Here is a 21,277-nt window from a genome sequence, read left to right as displayed (position 1 = left end):
ACCCAACAAGTAAATTGTTGACTTGTTGACTCATGTTTTCTTCTGCGGAAGCACAAAGCAGAGGAAAGGTGAGAAGCTACAAGCAAAAGCAGCTGTGTGTATCAGTGATAAGAACACTGAAACATAACAGACGGATCCCATAACGGTTTATTAAAAAAAGCTGTATTTCTTATTCTGCTTTTAAAGAAACAGTATGTTTACATGCACACCAATGATTCAGTATTAGTCTGACTTGTATAACTAAGCTAGAATGATGTAAAGAGCATGGTTAAATTGTTATGGTCTGAAGAAGATCTTAAGTACTATTCGGACGGGACTGAAGTGGTGGGGTAGAGCAAGTTTACCTCACCTCCTCTGTAATATGTATGACTGACTCACACTGAATGAGAAAACTTGCTGCAAATTACAGCAATGAGAGAGGCTACTCAATTTATGCATTGCCATCATACCAAAAGTTTGGGGAGGCCTGGACGGCGCTCTGTTAGCGAGTACATTTAAGCTCCACCTCAAACTTTTGCAGATTTTGCAGTTAACAAACTGCTATGGACCACTTAAGCTGTGTCATCACTCTGGATTTGGTGTCATGCCCAATTTAGAAACTCTAGGCCTGACCTATGGCAAAATGAAAAGGGATTTTCGATGCTACATGCAAGCAAACACTGCTGCGCACTGAACTGACATCATAAGACAGACAAATGCACAAAAATACCCCACACAAACTAGCAAGCTTTGCCAAGTGTGGTAGTTAAGCTGTTTTGGAAGTAATAAAGCAAATTAGGAGTGTCTGGTGTTATTATATAAAAGTGTTTGATAGTAGATTTTCATGCAATGCCATTTCATTGCGCTGGAGTGTTAGCTCGCTACTAGCATGGATGCACCAATGTTTAAATTTTAATTCTTTACCAACCTTGTTATTCAGAGATTCCAGTGACATTCAGTTGAAAAATGCATGTATGACTAAAATATCAGATTTGGAAACTTTTGTGTACCACAGAGTGTGATAGTGGCAATTTGTGAAAATCCCATTCATTTTTATCATAGAGAAAACCAGCATAGACCAGGAGTTGCTAATATGGGCATGACGTGAACTACAGAATGACGCACGGCTTCAGAGATCTATGTAACCATTTCATGCAAAAGAAGTGCCAAGTAAGTCAATAACTGCATGTGGCACAGTAATTAGATCTAAACTTAACTTTTAATGGGCAAAAAAACCAGCGTCCAACAATAGCTGCGGAAATGTTAGTCACAGCAGAATTAGCTACTCTGACGTACGATGAGTCAGCTCCCCTGCTGGCAATCCCCAACAAAGATCCACCAGAAAAAAAGTTTATATGTACAAACCATGTCCAAACATTTTATTTCACTGTAATTTTTTAAACCTTGACCATCTACAAAGACGTCTTAAGTAATTGCAGTGTGTCATTAGCTTGGGAATTTATAGTCAACGGCTTTTAATGTTTGGAACCGTACACTTGAGGTAGGACAATACATATGAGCTAGATATGAGCCACAGAGAATGGCAGTAAAAAAACTACTATTTGTTTGTAGTGGGTAAAAGCTGCCAAAATCTTTACTGACGTGATGTTGCGTAACCTGTAAAAAAGGCTGACATGGCAGATTTAGATAGTAATAAAAATGCTGAGAAATTCCAGTAATATATACATTACCCCACCTCCCCATGTAAGACGAATCCCATCCAAATAGTACTTAGACCTCAACTTAGCCTGATATGCAGCCCAGGTCGATGGTGGGACCATATTGCTGTGTTCAGACCACAAGCAAACTGGATTTGTTTCTCAAATCAGATCTTTTGAAACAACTGCAGTGATCAGATCAGATTTGTGTGTCCAAACATCACCAATCTATCTGCATGGGTTGCTGTGGTAACGAAGCAGGCGTAACTCTGTAGCTATGCTGGTGACATGGATGAGGCAAGATGGAAGTGCATCATTTCGCCCTCCAAACTCAGAATTTTCTGGCATAAGCAAGAATCTCTGGCGCTCTTCTTGAATCCCAGCACTTCCGTCACTCTGGATTTGACATCGTCGTTGTTTGTCGCCTTGCGAGTGACGCAAAAGACACTTTGAAATTTGATTTGTGCAGGCACAGCGTCCAGACTGAGACGCACCAGTGAAAATCCGATTGGAATCACAATCACAAATCACCCCCAAATGTGGTTCAGGTTCAATTAGCAAAAATCTGATTGTTTTTTTTAGCTATCAAAAACCAATCTGGATACAATCTAGATATGTCAAAAATTGCATTTAGGCTGGCAGTCTGAACATAGCCTATGAGATGAGATTTGGATGTGTAAACGCTTTGCGACACCAAAAGAATTATGTTTCACAGTCAAAAGGCGGCAGTTCTGCACTTTTGCGGAGAGGAACAAATGTCCATCGTGTTAATCATTTAGTCAGAAATAGGCATCATTAGATATTTTAATGTAAGGAGAAAAAAGGAACAAAGGACACGGTGGAAACGCAGTCACGTTATAAAGTCTGTCTATGCTGGCATGCATGTAAACAAAACCATAAATGAACTAGTTTTATATGTCTTTTGGTTCAGTCCAGTTTCTTAGGCAAAATAAGAACTTAGTCGGGGCACTCTATGCATGCAAGCCTAGTTATTAAGCATTTTGAGTGAAATGTTCCTTTATATTCTCAGTAAAATTAACAGAATGGATATAATAAATTGCTTTTCATTCTTAAAATTGTCAATGCAGTCTTAATTCATAATTCAGTCATTGAGATTGAACTGTACAAAGTCATTCAGAGTGGTTTAATGTGAAATGATTTACTGTAGAGGAATTTAAAGAGAGATTTTCTTCACAGTGATGACAGGAACCAGTAATCATGATGACTACAATGAATATACAGCCATTTCATCCTGGGCAGGGTCTTCCCCCAAGTAACTCTATCCATAATAGGGCTGCATGATCATGGCAAAAATCATAATCACGATTATTTTGGTCAATATTGAGATCATGATTATTTAGCACATTTACTCATATATATATACTATATATATATACTAATTAAAAATAAATAAGACAAAAATAAATTAGATGAACTTGGGCTTTTTTGGGGGGGAGACGCACCACTGTAAAGTGCGCTGGATTTATAACACAAGACAAAACGAGAGCAACATTGCACAACGGATTGCAGCTCAATAATCATTTTATCTCGATTATCATGTCTTCAGAATTGTTGGAAGCCAAAATCGTAGCTGAAAACAAATTTCAATTAATCACCCAGCCCTAATTCGGAACCATTTTGTGTAATAACTTTTTATGAAGTCTTTAGACGCCAGGTTCCTAACACCACCATTGTGAACAATTCTGCCTCGGCATGTGCCTCTACAACAGAACATTTCACATCACGCCACTCTGAATGACTTAAAAAATCCCCCTTTAACAACTGGACATCAAAGATGGAAGGAAATCATAGCACAACTGGAGACTGGAGTTATCACTCAAAGTTTTAAAAGCAAGGTAGACCTCATTGAGGTTTTGAATCAAAATCAGCTGTCATGCAGAGTCAAGCTGTGCCTGTTACGGCATAAAAGCTTTGCTTTTAAAAGGGTCTCATGCACCACTCGCTTGCTGCAACAGGCTTATGAAGCCATGCAGGCAACAATGGCTCTTCTCTCATTCTGTACTCTGAACCTGACACAGCAGTTCAGCAAGCAGCCACGGGTGGGTAAGACAGTGGGCATAAGGGTAGAAATGGAGGAGGGCAGGTGTGGACGCAGGGGTGGGTACAGGTGTGTGCAATGTGGGGTGTGGGCATGATTGTGGGAAACTGGTTCAGGGTGTGGGGGCAGGTTGGAGGGTTGGCAGGATTGGTCTTTGGCTGAGCTGGGTGGTGTATGGAACTATATATGAGTGTAACAGTGTAGTTATCTGGCGAATCGTGAAGCATTGTGGAGGTATAAAGGCCTACAAAACCTCCATGCACCTCCAACTCTAGTAATCCTGTGGGTATATGTGTACAGTCGTATGCATAAGTTTGAACACCCTCAACATGCTTTCTTCATTTTCTTAGTGAAAATAAGCACACATCCTCTACAGAGAACAAACTGAAATAAGGCTTAAACTTAAATATTTTAGTGCACAATTCCTATTTTCCTGATCTTGGGAAAAGAATTGTTTTTTTTACTTTTGTAAAGGCCACATTTTATGTCCTCCTCAACAGCTCCAGCAATTAATTACATTTTTAGCAGATCAGCAGTAACTGTGCACTAAAATGTACAGATGTGTGTTTTCTATAGAGGATGTATGAACTTATTTTCACTTAGAAAATTAACAACACGTAAACTGACCGGGGGCACGGAACGTTTGCATACTACTGTATATTGTCTTATGACTTTGATTATGAGACTATCACACTGTGGCATTCTGTGCTGCACTAATAAATTGCTCTTTAAAAGTGAGGTATATCAGAAATATCAAGTCTTCAAGGTAATACTTAGGGACGGACTAATCCTTAAGCTTTTTCTCTGGCTGACTGAATAAATGTTTGGTTATCTTCAAATACAAGAACAAAACAACAGATTTTCCAATTTTTGAAGTGAAAACAACAGAAAATATGGAGTGTATAAGCCAAACGTCCATGACTGAAGCATACAGAAGCAATGGAGCTGCACTGCGGGCTGTCAGTCTGTACATGATACGCATGCTTAGACATGCCATTACATATATCTACACCCAACTAACTAACTTCTCTTCTACATAACATGAACACAACCGAAACAGTGAAGAGGCAACAAATCACCCACTGATTATAGTAGCGTTACCTAGTGTATTAAACTTGATGAGACCACTGACATTTTTAACATAGTTTCACCTAAGTGTACATCATGGTGCGGGTGTACATGTAAGCCCTGGTAGTAATGAGTCCTGTTGTATAATTTTGATTTTGGTACATGATGGGCATCGAGTAATTTTGTTATTAAGTACTCAAACAAGAGTAACTTATTATTTGAAAATTATATAATTATAAATTAAATAATTTAGAAACAGCCTGGCATGCATGTGAAACTTATACTGTGCTTTATTTACAGCATTAATAATAACAGAAATAGAGCTGTTTTTTTGTTGTTCAGTAGGTGTTAGCTTCAAAAAAAAGGAAATTAACAAATTTCAGCCTTTACTAAGCTACATGGTAACTAGTCACAAGTATTCCGTACACAGTGCCAAAAACGTACGGTACAATTAAAAATGTGTTGCAAATTCATGAATGTGATGCAAATTCAGAAAACATTTTCATCAGCAAAACAGAAGCAAGCCCCAACACATCAGAAATGTTTCTGGAAGACTCTCAAAGGGAATGGAACATCTGTGATGAAAGTCCCTGACAGAGGTTAATAAGTCTCAATAAGACTCACTTTCCAGTATGTTCATGGTTACCTTAGCTGGCTTGTTAGCTATATGACATGTCATAGCAGTAATACAGTCATATCTGGTATTGCTGTTTGAAATTTTACAGTTACAGTTAGCTAATTTTCTTTTACGATACAGTGATATTAGTTACCTGTTCAAGTATAAGTTAACTTACTTTTACAGGTGAATGTTTATACTTAAATGGAAACATTTCCACTGTGTTGTGACTTTGAGTGTTTTCTGAGTTTGCAGAGCATCTACGAATTTGCCCCACATTTTATTATTTTGCGGAGTATGTGTAAAACGCAGAACGTATGCTGTCATATTGATGAAAGTGTTTTCTGAGTTTGCAGCTCATTTTTATTTTGCATTGTGTTGGGTCTTGTTGGCCACTGTAAAAAATGTGCCTTTTGAGAATGACACCTGTTTGAATTACAAAACAGGTAGTCTAATGACAGATTTCATGCTATGGATTCTGTTGTAACTCAGCGAATCAGCTATGTATGAGATACGAATATTTCTTTAAATAAAAATACAGATATGAGAGATTTATGTGGTCTCTAGCTTTGCAGGGCAAGAAATGATCTTGTAACAGGAATACACATATGGAGACGACCTTTTCAAAATTTTGGAGGTGGATGGTGGCAAAATCTGCCACTAAAAGGCTTCACCCACAGACTTTTCCTCTAAAACCCACCACCAAATTTCTTCAGTCTGATGCATCCTTTAGGTATTCGATAAAAAAACAAATACACCTCACTAGCAAGTGAAATAGATTCTGGAAACATAGTGGCCAAATCTGTCCACGTTACATTTACTCTGGCTGCTGTAACTGCGAACAGCAGAGGAAACAGCTATTCATACCATTAACTTTTATCACCTGTCCTTAAAGTGTACTCTGGCTTAAGGCAAAATTGATCTTTGATAGCTTGTTAGTTCATGTACCTGGTCATATTAAGCACAATTAATAAAATCATACCATATTTGGCAGCAATGCCAAATTACTGAAGTTTCTGATTGTTTTGGTGTATGTTACAGTATTTATTTCTTATCAAAAACAATCATTTTAGAAGTTTAACTAAATATTTTTGTAATTTAAAAGTGGCTTATTATTCTGGGATATATTATTCTTCATTTAATAGGAACTATTTTTAACAACCAAAGCAAATCAGATTTTTTATTGGGCAAAATAGTAAAAACAACACCGCAAAATATATAGATATACTCTGTCAATATTGCTTTAACACTAGCCCTGCAGGCCTCGCAAAAACGGTGCTAAATGTTGCTCCACATTTTCTTTTCTACACGGCTGAAAATGGCTTCTTATTTGCCAGCTTTTTGTTAGAATTTTCCGTTCCACCTTAAATAGAGCAGTGTTTAGGTTCTTGTTGTGTGCACAAACCCCGAGAAGCACTCTAGTGTCCTTACCTCAAAAAACTGGCCACTCCTTTATGTCCGCTGCCTCGAAAACAAAGTCACATGCAGCGGACTAGACAGTGGGAGGTGATCAAGGGTCTGTCGCATTTTTATTTTCATTATATTATAGTGGACAACAAGCACACTATCCACCTACTTTCAGCTCTGCCTTCATGAGGTTTAGTTGGTTTAGAAATTTCAAACTCCACCAAAACAAACCTAAGTTTCTATCTTCTTTTAAGCCAGGTTAATTACAGTTATCTCTAGATGTGTACTCTCATCATGACATCATCTCTGGCCCTGCGAGACTATTTGAGTCTCAATGCAGAATCATTTGTGGATTCTCAGTAGTACTTTACCAGTGGAATAGACGGTTATGTTACGGGTACTTGTTAGTCAATTACTCGTGCCCATCCCTAGTTTTGATTAAGCAGTTTGATTGATACAGAGATTAAGATTCACTTAGTCATTCTCTCTGGTGGATATCAGGCTCAGAAAGTAAGCAGCAGGTGGACATAATCATGTCTCAGGTAGCATGTGACAGCAGACGAAAGACAGCATGATGTACGACCTACCTGAAAGTCTGTCACCAGGTCTCTTCCCAGAGTGCCGATGGGCGAGTCGCGAGACATGGAGGTGACAGTGGACAGGAAGCTGCTGGACTCCGTGAGGTTGGGCATGGGGTGAAAGGTCATCAGTGCGTTCTTTCAGACCCTCACCCAAGTGGTCCACTTTCTCCACAAAGGAATGGAGTTCTGCCCGTAATGCCCGCATGCGGGTGTTGATGGCATCCAGCACCTGAGAGTCGGGCTTGGGTTCGGCAGTGTCTCCGTCGCCCCTGAACTCGTAACCTTCCCCAGCAGTCTGGAAGAGAAAATAACATGTTTTAAGCAAGATATCATATTGATGAAAATACCATGGTCCTTTCCTTACGTAGTAAAATATTTCAGTTGAATTAATTACAGTTCTGTTAATTACAGTAATTGACCGTTAATTTACAGTAATAGTGCTTTATTATAAAATTCCAATACTTTACAAGTGATTACTGTCAGTTGTCTTGCTCCCCTGTATTTCTTATGCACAGCTCACATGTGTTCTATTGTACACCCCCAGCTGTCTGAAGGCCCTCTATTTTGCTACATTATGTTGTACAACCTGTAAAGATATAGGCAAACGCTCCACTAGCTAACTTCTGTTAGCAAACATTTGAATGTTCATGAACACAAAATTATAAGCATAGTTAGGAGACCAATCACACTATTTTTCACAACAGTGTAGTATTGTTTATCCTTCACACCCTGAACTGAACATCGCATTACAGCAGTTATACACACTGTTGCTAGTCATTAAGACTACGACAACAGCAGTAACCAAATATCCATTAATTATAACATTACAAAATGAAGTAGTTAACTGAAACACAAACACCATCATGGTTGGAAGACCAAAATATGTAAAATGCATTCAAACGTATCTTTACGGAAAGAATAACACATTAAAACAACAACAATGAAAACATCTAAAAAGAACTGTAGATGAAAAAACGAACAATATTTCAAGGAATGCTGGGAAGCTCCACCCCCCCACACACACTACAATATTCAGAGACATTCTGCTCAAGACCGCAAAGTGCTCTCACTTTCCCAACATGCTTTGCAAATAACAGCTAATTACTGTAAAGTCCAAAATTTTAACCTCTTTAACAAAGAGCCTGACCTGTATCTCTCAGAATGCACCATTTTTACAGCAGTCTGCTGTATTTAAGGAGTACAGTAGGTTATTTCTAGATTTCTGTTTGGAAGAAGTTTAATCAATTCAATTAATTTTATCAAAATTAATCAATTCCTTTAAAGTGCTGTCCTGGAATACAATGGAGAACATCCATTCAGAATGCTGTAGTCCATGACTAGGCTTAATCCCTGTCCTGGAAACCAGGAGATTTACTAAGAGAGACACTAATTAATGACACTCTACCGATGCTTTGCGCAGGTGGGTTTGTGGGTAATTTAGCAGGTTATCTACTAAGAACTTCCATGCAAAGTGCAACTTTGTAATTAACATTTGATCAGTGCAATATAATAATGTGTTTGGTTCACATGCTTTTTGTATGACAGCCACCACATATCATTGCTTGATTATTATAGATTACTATAATCTCAAAGGCAAAAGCAAAAAAAGAGAAGCGACCACCTCTTTGATCTTACTATGGGCGGTAAAGTGCCATAGCAACTATTTAGAAAATTGTGACAGCTACTTTTTAACGACAAAACAGAGTTAGGGATGTCCCAAAACATAATTAAATCTGGCCCTAGTGTCTAAGATGCGCTATGTACTGAGAAATGACCAATGACTAATGCTTATATTTTTCCACTGTCTGACTGAGTAAATGTCTGGATGAGTTCACATATGACAACAGAAACAACAACAGAAAGTATGTGATGCATGAGCCAAAACAGCTGGACCAAAGCACTCAATGTACAGTAATGTTTGTATGCTAAACTGAAATAGTGAACTGGCATCAAATCTCTCATTATAGTATCTTTGCCTACCCCGACAGAGTCTGCTCCTGTCACGACCAGGCGCCCCTCGCAGATCAGACTGTTTGTGTCCACAATGAGGCGCTCCACTGTTTTTCCCAGCCGCTCCGCCTCCCTTTTAATACCCATGAGCATCTCCCGATCCTCCCGCCTCCGCTGCGCTAGCTCCGCTCCTCCCAGCTCGCAGACGTCCGACGCTTTCCCACCACTCCCAAACCCAGAAGTGGCTGTCTTCTCGAATGGGTCCTCAGAGTCGCTCTCGCCGCCCACAGGACCCTCCCGTTTGGGATGGAGTAGCAGGAGCCGTCCTGCCTCCTCATCTTCAGCTTCCCTGCTCTCAGCATCGCTGTCCCTGGGGCTCCCAGAGCGCAAGCCCAAGTGGGCGGCCAGATCGCAACGCTGTACATTGGAGATTAGCACACGGTTCTCGTACTGCAGCTTCATCACCTTCCCACTCAGTTCATCAATCTGCAGACGGGCGGCTTTCAGCTCCTCCTGCAGGAGACCAGCACCACTTGGTGGGACGCTTGCCCCATTACCACCATTGCCCCCATTTCCAGGCTTCAAGACACCTAAGGTGCCTCCGCCCTCAGCCTCTCCATCACCTTGCCCAGGCCCAAACTTAAAGCGGTTGAGCTCGGTGGTAAGCTGCCTGTTATGGTCCTCAATCTCGGAGATGGAACGTCGCAGCAGCTCGGCCTCCTCTTCCACAAACTGCAGGTGGCGCCGCAGTTCACTGGCCGACTCCAGTGCCCCATCGGTGCCATATGGAGATGTAGGCACGCTGGAAAAGGGCTCGCGGCCGAAGCAGTCACGCTCGTACTGTGAACGTAGGTCCTCATTCTCGGCCCGGAGGCCACGGTTCTCCACCTCCAGCTCCACGATCTTGCGCCCCAGGATGTTGGCCTCCTCCTCCACCAGCCTGAGCCGCAGTCGCAGCTCAGCCTCCCGTGTGCTGTGCGGCCCGCCGCCCGTCACCTCAGCCAGGGGCAGGGGGCTGTCCACGTCCCCGTACACAGACTTGTACTTCTGGAGCTCCTGCTCCAGCTCGTCCTTTTCCCGGCCCAGTTTGGCCATCTTCTTGCGCATCAAGGCCGATTCTTCTTTAGCAAACTGCAGCTGACAGCGTAGGTCTGCACTGTCCTCCTGTGGAGAAGGATTGGAGCAAAGGGGCTTTTCATTATGTCAGTTTTATCATCAGCTTCCGTTTTCATCTAAAGCCTACTTGTGATTTCAATCCTTAAATAGGTGAGTATTTTGCCAACCACTTGTACATATTCTGTCAGGTCGTTAGCAACTTATATCCAACTTAAACTAATCTATGATGAATCCTTACAATGAAAAATTGTCAAAACATTTCATTGACAGTAACAAAATACACACACACACACACACACATTTTCTAAGCCACTTATCCTTCTGGGTTGGAGGGGGGAAGTGGAACCTATCCCAGCGGTCATTGGGCAGAGGAGAACTCTTAGGGCCTTCTAGGCCTTTGGAGAAGGCCTAATGATTGCAGGGAATTAAAGAATACATGTCTGTAATTTTTAGTTAATTTTTATTCAATAGAATCATGCTTGAATTTAAACTCTGCGAGTATTACAGTACTACTTTGGTTTCATTGTAAAGTTCTGGATGGAAACAAAAGGGTTACTTTCTTGAAACACTGAATGGAAAATTGGGCAATCAGGAATTGTGTTTGTGGTATATAGGTAGAAGTGAGCTCTCCTACTGGTTAAGACTTCGAAAGTTCTAACATTTAAGATTAACAATCAGTATAATTACGGAATGACAGGGCAATCAACGAATCACGTTTGGATTTCCAATAGGCAGGACCAATTTATGGGCCATCTGGAAGTCCTAGATATATTACTGACTGTAAATACAAGTGGCATCCTAATCAATGGGTAGTTAGAAATGGAAAAAGCGTCGACAGCTCTACACCAGGGCTCTCTACAGAAAGAGACATTGTGAACCTACTACAAGGTACAACATATGCTAAAATGTCTGTCATAAACTTCAGATACAACATAAAATGTCTTTTAGAAGATTCAAATGTCTGTATTTAATCTAGAACTGCCAAAAAGTGTTCATGCAAAAAGCAGATAGCTTATTGCTAACAAACTACTAGAATTCTATAGAGAAGCTAGCAGAAGTTAGCATTATCATAGAGGCAGGTTTTTCTTCTTTTCCTTTTGATCAAGTTATGACATTTGTATCCTGAATTGAAGGCCTAGCTCTGATAGTCATAGTTTCCCAGTGGCATTCAATAGCTTCGCATTATTATAACCAATCAGGTTTTTACAGTGAAAATGTAAAAAAAAAAAGTTATCAGTGACATTTCAGCAGTATATGTATGTTGTGTATGTGTGGCATTGAAAACACAAACCTGAGTAAGAGATTTCTTATCCTTGAAGGTTTCCCTACTCCCTCGTCTCCTCAGTGCCATCTGAAAGAACGAGGAGAAGCAACGACGTGAGAAGAGAAAAGAGCAACTATGAAGCTGATGTGTCAACAGATGATACAGCATAGTTTGACACCTCAACAGAATGCATTTGTTTTAGTATTAGCAATGTCAGTTTCAGCATGAGCTCTGAATGCTGATAGTGTGCTATTATGTAAGAACAGCATTAGAGAACGCTGCCTATAAGAATGTGCTTTTCCATAGCAGCATTCTCATTCAGCACATTACTCTATAGACCTATAGAGACACAGCTTATGCCTTTATCTGTGCAGACCTTTAACATGTGATACATGTATTTAGAACCAAGCATCAGAGGTCATCTGAAACACATTACAAAGTCAGATCGAAATGCATGCAGTTATCTGATTATTTAACACCCCCCTCCCCCCCACTGTCCTGGTAACAGATTTTTTATCTCTTCATGTGACACTGAGACTTCTGTTTAGGTTTACATGTGTATGTGCACATGTACTTAGATAAGAGTGGACTTACACAAGACATTACACAACCTATCTATAAAAGCACCCAGCTCTCATGATCATAATGTACAGCCTGTTAAAGTAATAGTCGAAAAATGTAATTTACACAATTGTACCCTTACCCTAAATGTAGTTAATAAGCCAAAAAAATCAGTCTTGTTTATTTTTCTTCTTAACAGTATGCCATCCATGAGTTTTTCCCAAACTATGGCTTTGAAATAATGGTGAAAAATTAAATTTACAAATTTCACTTATTCCAGATATAGTCAGTAAACTTTTGGTGTCCAAAATTTGTTTCTTTAGTTTAGCTCTGGAGCTGACAAGGATAACATTGCTAATAAACACCAGAAGTCAACAGTCTCCCAAATCTTTTACATAAATACATCTCCAAAACTACTTTGAACCAGCGTAAATCGCATTCAGGTCTTCATTACAGTCATGCAGGCTTGCCAATGTGGTTTAGAGCACAGTATGTTTTATAGTCTTATTGTAAACTATAAAAATCAACAAAATGTTGCAATGTAGCTGAATACACACGCAGCAAATTTAGAAAAAAAAACAAAAATATGGATTTAAATATTACCAACTATTCATCGAATGGTATTCTTAGAGGGTTTTTTATTACATCATCGGCCTTGAGATTTAATCTCCACTTTTGAAATGTGATGAATTCTGGATATTCATTTATTATAATTAAATTATCAATGCTATCTCAGTTTTCTTATTCATTTTTCTGCAGACTTTAGTGCACAACATTAACATATTGTGGGAAAAACACTTTTACACAAGCCACATGTTATGTTTTATTTTTCCAGTTTGTTAAACTCAGTAAATAAACAGTAATTGTGCACTTAAATGTGCAGAAGTGTTTCCCATAGAGGATGTGTTCACTAATTTTCATTCAGAAAATCAAAAAAAAAAAGCCATTTGACCAAGGGGTGCCCAAACCTTTGCATACAACTATATTTTACATTTCTTAATTTAATATTTACAGACTTAATGTCCTATGAATTAACCAAAGTCCGTGTAGTTGCACAAGACATACATATTAGAATCATTTTATACATTCATATGATATACGTCATTGGTTCGTTATTACTGAAAGGCAGTATCTGAATATATGCCATCAGATCAACGACCCACCAATGAAAACTCAAGGAAATGACTGTCACACAAGACCATATTTGACCAGATACCCTTTGTGAATGTGCCATAGCATTCTGCAGGAGGGATCTGGTTTGTGAGCACAGTCAGCATTGTCATGCTGAGGCATCTGTGTACAGGGAGGGAAAAGCTAGTGTAATGCAGGGAGGCTGGACACAAAACGCACGCAAAGCCAGGATCAAGAGTGACCTCTGCACGCAACACACAGGCTTAAGGCCTGACCTGTAAAAATCACACATGGCAAAAGAGTCAGTTAAATGCTGTTTTGTGCAGTGTGTGCAGTCATTGATTTTCATGGATATATTCTTTCATCAAAGCAGTGAATGCATAAGGTCCCTTCATCTATTAAAATTACAGTGAAAATGGCCATTAAGTACAAGCTATTCATTTTTTCTAATCATTAGGTATTAGATATATTAGATTAGATATACGATAATACACTTGCATAAGGAAGGAGAAAGTCAAGAAAAAAAGAACAGGAGCTTCGAAAAAATGATTAAAAGTCCCAGAGAAAATGAGGCTCCTAATAACCGAGCAGGAGCTGGTAGACCTCCAAAACCGACACCATCAGATAAACAGTACTTAAAACTTTCATCTTTGAGAGAGAGGAGAAAATCAAGCTCCACTTTTGCTTCAGATCTGAAAAAATCCACAGGCTATCAATAAGCTCTTACTGAAAAAAGAGATCTGTCAAAAAGGAAGAAATTTGCAAATCAAACAAAAGAGCTGCTGGTGTTCTCAGAGGAATGGACTGACCACCCCAGAGTCCAGACCTTAACGTCACTGAATGTGTTAGTATTACTTGGATCAAACTTGAGTGTTGTATTTAGCGTCCAGCAAAGATTGAACGAAAATATAAAATATAAATATGGCCTAAAACTGATCAGACATACCTGAGAAATGTGTGGGAGTGGCGGGAGTGGCTAATGAGCAGCTTGATTGACAGCTCGTTGTTCAACACTGCTAGCCTGCTCTGCCACTCATACAGAACTAAAATTATTATCCAGCTTTTATGTGACGGTAACTGGATGAAAAAAGTCATGGACAAACAGATATGCAAATGGACAAATGGACCAACAAATGAACAGATGAAGCAATGCACGAACCAATGGACAAACAAACAAACAGATAGACAAAGCAAAGCTTGAACGACCGATGCTCACGTATGTATAAATGAATGCATGTGCAACAGGCCTCTACAGGCAGGTGGTCTAGCTTGCTAGCTTTTGGTTATGCTGGGTTAGCTTTAGCTCGCCAAGTTTCTCTGACTCAAATTGTTTTGTGTGGGCAGATCAAGAGATGTCAGCCTTGTGACTGGTGAGGGGAATGTTTACGGAAGTGTGACCCAAGATTAGGCCCACCCAGTTTACATTGTGGGAAGAGACATATGGTGAAATATATTGGTTATTTATTTGTCACTGGAACAATATTCAAAGTGTATAATTGGTACATGTTTACTGTTTGTCTGCAAGAACAAAATGAACCTAATTAGTCTTTTAAGATTGAACTTTGTTCATGTGGAAAAATATCCCTGCAGATTTCTTTAGAAAACTACGGAGCCCTGCTGGTGACATCTCGTATAAATATTGCGTGGCCACAACTTAGTAAGGCGTGGGAACAAGATCCTGTGTGACCATAACTTAGTAAGGCGTGGGAATGAGACACTAATGCATGGCCATGATTTAGTAAGGTGGGGGAATGAGATAATTAAGCCATGACCACAGCTTAAAAAGGCATGATTTCGTTCCCACACCTTACTAAATCGTGGCCATGCATTAGGCTCTTGTTCACACGCCTTAATAAGTTGTGGCCACAACTTAATTGTCTCGTTCCCACGCCTTATCAAATACGTATTATTTTTATTCATACAAGATGTCACCAGCAGGGCTTCAAAGAAAACTGAAAGCAAGTCTCCTGAAAAAAATGGAAGCTGTAATGAAGGCAAAGGTTGGACACATTATATATAATATAATCAGATGGTATGGGAGAGAGAGAGAGAGAGATAGAGGGAGAGTGCAGTGAGTTTATCTGATGTCAGAACAGCGTTAGCGCTACTGTGGTTATATTTAAAGTCTTCTGATGTGTCTTCCTGCACTGGAATCTTTTTTAGGAAGTACATCTAGCTGATGCATCTGATCAGAGCGCTGATGGGGTGACATTCGTAGTGATCCTAACACTGCAGGCCAGCGTTAGCCTGGCTCTGAACTGGGTTTAAGAACAGAGTACATGGAGCTTAAATAGTCCACAGCTGATGGAGTTTGAATCATTTATGGCCAGAAGTATGGAAAGACTGAGGAAGAGCAAGGAGTTTAATCATTTCCCATCTTCAGTGAGAGAGAGAGAGAGAGAGAGAGAGAGAGAGAGATGCAGCCCACCTAGATACAGCACCAAAACATGCTTAGAAACACAGAGGCTAAAGTGATGTCATGTTTTATGTAAGTGAACTGGCTAATGCAAAGCTGTGGATTCAAACTGCCTGAGTCACTGCACACCCAGCTCTCAGAGGCGTGTCCTGTTTCATTTCTACGATTACGGAGCTGACCAGAAAACACTTCTACATGTGGAAAGGAGATGGCTTTTAGCCAGTAAGGGCATGATTTTAGTCTTCAACTCACAAAAGGCAGCAACTAATGCATTTAAATTAAGACCGCTGCCACATTATGAGCATTTCTAGCTTTCAGAAGCCTGTTAAAACGTGCTGTGCTGTGATTATAGAGTTGGGCAAAATACACAATATTTGTTTTTTCAGAAGTTTGATAAGTTGGAGCGGACAGAATCCACCAGCAGTGTCACATTTACAAAATGCCATTATTACAATGGTTTTAATTCATTGTTTACACACAGAGCTGCACTAAATCTAATACAACAGGACCGATTATGATCTATTTGTAACGAAATATGCAGTCGGTCCGTATTGACAATATCTACAATGTGCTCAGAAAAGACTACTGAGATTAGCGGCGAATTAGAATCTTTGAATTTTTCAAATAGTCATTAAAGTCTTAAACATTTACTGTTACATCAGCTTCTGTCTATAGGCTACTGCACACTGGACAAGAGATGTTGCGCAATGTTGTGAAGCAGACAGCAGGAAAAATATCCTGCACAGACAAAGTCCTTATAGGACAGTCTGTCCACTTGGTGGCCTTCATGGAAATGCCCCCAGGCTCTATTTCTTTGAATATGGAGGGGCCTATAATCCTGAAACTAAAAGGGAAAGAATTTCTCCATAAACTGATGTCATGTACAAGCTTTCACACTCATTTTTCACTCAGTGAACTGGTTTCTCCTTTATAATGTGTAATAATCTAAAGTATAATAAAATAACATATAAGATATATATAACAATATAATATAATACCACACAGTAAGCTCCGCAGTGAGAGCATAGCACCGATAAACAACATGCTCAGACTTCTTTTACACTCCACTACTATGGATTTAATGATATTAATTTAAAGGAACTTTCAATATAATTTCATAAATTTATCACATTTGGTATCTATCTCTTCAAAGTTAAAGCTGCTGGTGTTTTTAGAACAGTGGCCTGGCCACCCCAGTGTCCAGACCTCAGTGCCACTGAAAGCTTCTAAAGTCCTTCATGAGCTGGGTGATTGAGTGGAGATTAAGTAAATGAAGGGTGGTCTGTAGCTTTTGCACAGTACAGTCCAAATGCAAGAATATTTACATACAATTATGTAATTATATAATTAACTACACAGTTAGGTATGTAATAATTTCATTTACATTTAATTTACATTCCACATCAATCGTCTCAAGTCTACACATCCAGCTTTATTTATTTTGTTTAAGGACTCATTCACAACACATGCAAATCTCACTGCAGGGACATCTTCATCCCATCACTGAAACAATGTTACTGACCGGGCATTTTCAGCCAGTGCAGTATCTTTTAGTATTCTTACCGTTGCTTATTCAAGGTTTGGGCTAGGGCTGGGATATCAGTAGTGCTTGTAGAACACTGACCAACTGCATGTTTCATTATAAAGAGAGCAAAATTAGTCTTATTTAACTGGATACAGTACAACACAGTAGGTCAAATATTGAATAAAATCATTGTATGAAGATGGACAGCAGTGGCAAGAATGACAAAAACGTAGGTGGCTCTAAGAAGACAAGAATATATCATAGACATATCCGAGCAGGTGGGCATTAATTTACTTAGGCAGGATTAGTTTGTAGCATATTGAGTGTCATGATTGTGTTACATTTAAGATAAAAATATTCACCAGTTTGAATGAAGAAGATGAAAATACACAGATTTTACAAACAAAGTTATTTTGCACACGAGCTGGTCTGCATCATGTAACTACCAGTCTGAGAACAAGTCCCACTCTGGCCCTGAGACAGCTCTGAAGGACAAAATGAGAGGCAGCAGGATGTTAGGCAATAATGAGGGAGATAAAAAAATATTTAGATTTGTTTTCAGTGAGAGATGTGTTTTGTTTGCTATTTTTGCACATATGGCATCTCACATTTTATGTGCCCTGGGTGGCATTTTTTCTCCACAGCATGGAGACTTGAAGCAGGTTGTTTACAGGGCAGTGCACCTGGCATTTTTAGCTTTCAGGATAATGCAATGTGTTGCTGTCATTAAAGCATTCCTGGCTGGTAAAGTTTCTGTTATTTTCAAATAAGCAACTGCTCCCCCTCCACTGACTATTGGCTGCATCCACCCTGCAAAGAGGAGTCAAGCAGAGGATTAGGGTAGAAGAAAGAAGAGGGAGCATGAGGAGTAACCCACAGGGGACGTGTGGAGGGAGGGCGGAGAGGTGTGTGATGGACCGTGGCCCACAGTAGCTGTTCATTCAGGCTTGGATAATCACAGTCTAACTACGGCCTGCTAATCCTGCTGCCTGGCCTTGTCCCAAATCAGCTCCTAACAGCCTCCACATGTCCACCCTCCCGAATCACACCACCATTTGAGATAGAAAACTGCACATCAAAATTTTGGGGACACCTAGCTTTTCAAAACGTTTATGATACGAACGAACATGTTTTATTTTGTCGGTTTGCAATAACTAAAGACAAAGCAGGTTTATTTTAAGCACACGAGTCAATGTGTGTGTAAATATTTATGATGACACTTCCTTGACAATAAATCCAAAGCCCATACAAATGCCTTTGTTATGATGTCGCCACTCATCAGCACTCAAATCTTTCAGGTGTTTAATATTTACAACATGTGCTTTTAACAATAGTTGAAAAATGTTAACAATCATTGTATGAGGAAAACTTTATACTGATAACATTTTCTTTAGTTTTAGGTCTTAACCAGAAGTATAAGGTACAAATTTCAAAGTACAAGGTAACTAGTTTGTGTAATAATACATACAACTTAAAGGACTACAAAAGAAAGTGTTACCCTCATACCAAGGCACTTTGATAAACATGATAAACAGATGCTAATACTTATATTTCTAATACTTAATACATATTATAGGTATTACAGCAGCTATTACCAAAAACCTTGCAGGTGTTTTCCTAAATGCAAACAAATACGAGAAAATTGAAATTTCTAAAGAAGATAAAGTGTCCCTAAACTTTTGATGGTCATTATTTGTTGTGGACACTTCAATTGTTCTTCAAAAGCAAAGTGAAATAGTCTGTAAAATATCGTAAAACGTCCTAATCAGAAGGATTAATTAAAATGATAAATTCTTACCAAAAGCTAGGGACCCATGTGAGTGGAACCAAACTACAACATAACCCAAAGTTCCACTGCTATCACATTCATCCTGATGCAACTGTCCCAAAGCCCCAGGTGTCCAAAGCCCCCCTGTCATGTTTTCCTATAAAACATTTAGTGAAGGGCAAATCTGGCTAGCTTTGCTGCTTCTTTGTGCACTGCCTGGAGCAGCTTATCATCCCCTTGAATACTATTATGCACTAACAGGAGCCAATACACCAGACCAGAGCTAAAGCAGATTAGCAGCTGGCTCGGTCTCCCGTCAGTCCAGCAGTGAGAACCACCTACTCCACCCTTCCTCACCATGGAACCAGTTGGGATCTAAGTATAAACTGCTAAATATGAGTGCAGAACGGCTTTGCTCAGTCAAGTTGTTTGTTTATTGATGAGGCTGATTATTGAAAAATGTACATGCACCAATTACTAAAAAGAAAATAGCAATTTATAATTTTTTAACAGGTGCAAAAAAGGGTTTGTTGAAGGGATGCCATAGGAGGACAATTTTTAATTCCCTAAAAACTTTCAATAGATCTGAACCTTTCTCTAATTTAAAGAACCTTCACTTAAAATCATAGCTGATAATTAATTACTATATAAATGATTGCAACTAAATTAATTGTTTATGCAAGTAAATAAAGTCTAAAACGTCCATATTGGCTGATTATTAGCTATCTTCTATATTCCTAGCTGTCAATTCTTAATAGCTCCCAAACGTCAACATAAACAGTTTGAGCTCAAATAAACAAACATTTCCAATTGCTACTCCAGCATCGGCCAGACGTGACTGATCCACTATCAAGACTGGTTTATTAGACACAGCTGACATTCCAAAACATCACACATAAAATTTTCACTTGGTGGTTTTATTTATGGAAATGAACACTATACATACAGCTATTAATTATTAGGGAAGCACCAAAATGTTAGGCCAAAAATGGTAAAGATAAAATATGGCACTTTCAGTTTTTGGCCCAAGGACAAACTGATAATTTTGACTGACTATACAAAGACTAAACAGGCCTACAACGAAATACATTTAAAGGTAATATGCTAATATGAGAAATAATTATTTGAAACTACTTACCAAAAATAATAGAGGCAGTAAGAAAATGCTGAAGACAATCACAAATGACAGCCAAAGTGTACAATAATACTTAAAAAAAAAACAGAATTCGTTGTCTTGGATGACCAACTGTTCTCCATTGTCGAGGACGTTGGATTTTGTCGCACATACTGTAGCCTATAAACTATAATAATTTTAGTACGTAGGCTCTGCTGATAGGGCCAACGCTTAGACGACTGCACCACTCAGGAGCTAATTTCAAGTAAGTTTACTCTTTGCAAACTGCTTTAATGTATTATTTGTTTTTTCAGTTTTCTACCCAGTGTGTTCTGAATTTCGGTTTCTGTTTCAGCCAAAAACTTTCATTTCAGTGCATTACTAAAATTATCAGTGATCAGAGGCAGACTTCTTCTAGAAAATGAAACAAGAATTGCTTTGAAAACATGTAATAGACCCCTGTAGTCGTGCGTCATTCTGTAGTCCTCGTTATGCCCATATTAGGAACTCCGGGTCTGAGCTCCATTTCTCTATGGCCAGAATGAATAAGGTTTTCGAGAAATCGCCTCTATACATTTTTCTCCGGAATATCACTGGATCCTCTGAACTACGAGGTCGTTAAAGAGCCTGAATACTAGTTTCATGTAGCTTAGTGACGTCAAATTGATGCGCAGTAGCTTTAGCTCACATGTAGCAATATTCATATTTCAACACTTCAACAACCTTGTAATTTGGAGGATCCAGTGATATTCGGGTGAAAAATGTAAACAGGACAAAACGTATCGGGTTCTGAACATTTTTATTTAACACAGGGTGAGATAGAGGCGATTTTTCGAAAACCCTATTCATTCTGCCCATAGGGAAATGAAGCTTAGACCCGGAGTTCCTAATATGGGTATAAGAACATGGCGCCGACTACAAAATGATGACACGACTACAGTGTTCTATGTGCCATGTGTTTCTCTACAAAGCGCTGCAATGTGACAAAATAAAAGCACTTTTTCACAAAGTGCATCAGAATAAAAGCCCTGTGCAGGAATTATTTTCTAATTCTGTTGTGCTTT

General features: G+C 39.2%; 1 protein-coding gene across 1 annotated transcript in view; it reads right to left on the bottom strand.

Annotated features, from left to right (window-relative positions):
• The window catches only part of LOC118797174 (microtubule cross-linking factor 1), a 99,226-nt gene that overhangs the window by 38,231 nt on the left and 39,718 nt on the right, over nt 1-21,277 (bottom strand). The window contains 4 exon segments of the mRNA XM_036556428.1: nt 7,375-7,482; nt 7,484-7,663; nt 9,349-10,482; nt 11,726-11,785. Of these exon segments, the coding sequence (XP_036412321.1) occupies nt 7,375-7,482; nt 7,484-7,663; nt 9,349-10,482; nt 11,726-11,785 (1,482 nt within the window).

This window comes from Colossoma macropomum, unplaced genomic scaffold, assembly GCF_904425465.1.
Source record: "Colossoma macropomum unplaced genomic scaffold, Colossoma_macropomum, whole genome shotgun sequence".
NCBI lineage: Eukaryota > Metazoa > Chordata > Actinopteri > Characiformes > Serrasalmidae > Colossoma > Colossoma macropomum.
This window is presented reverse-complemented; position numbering and strand designations above follow the sequence as displayed.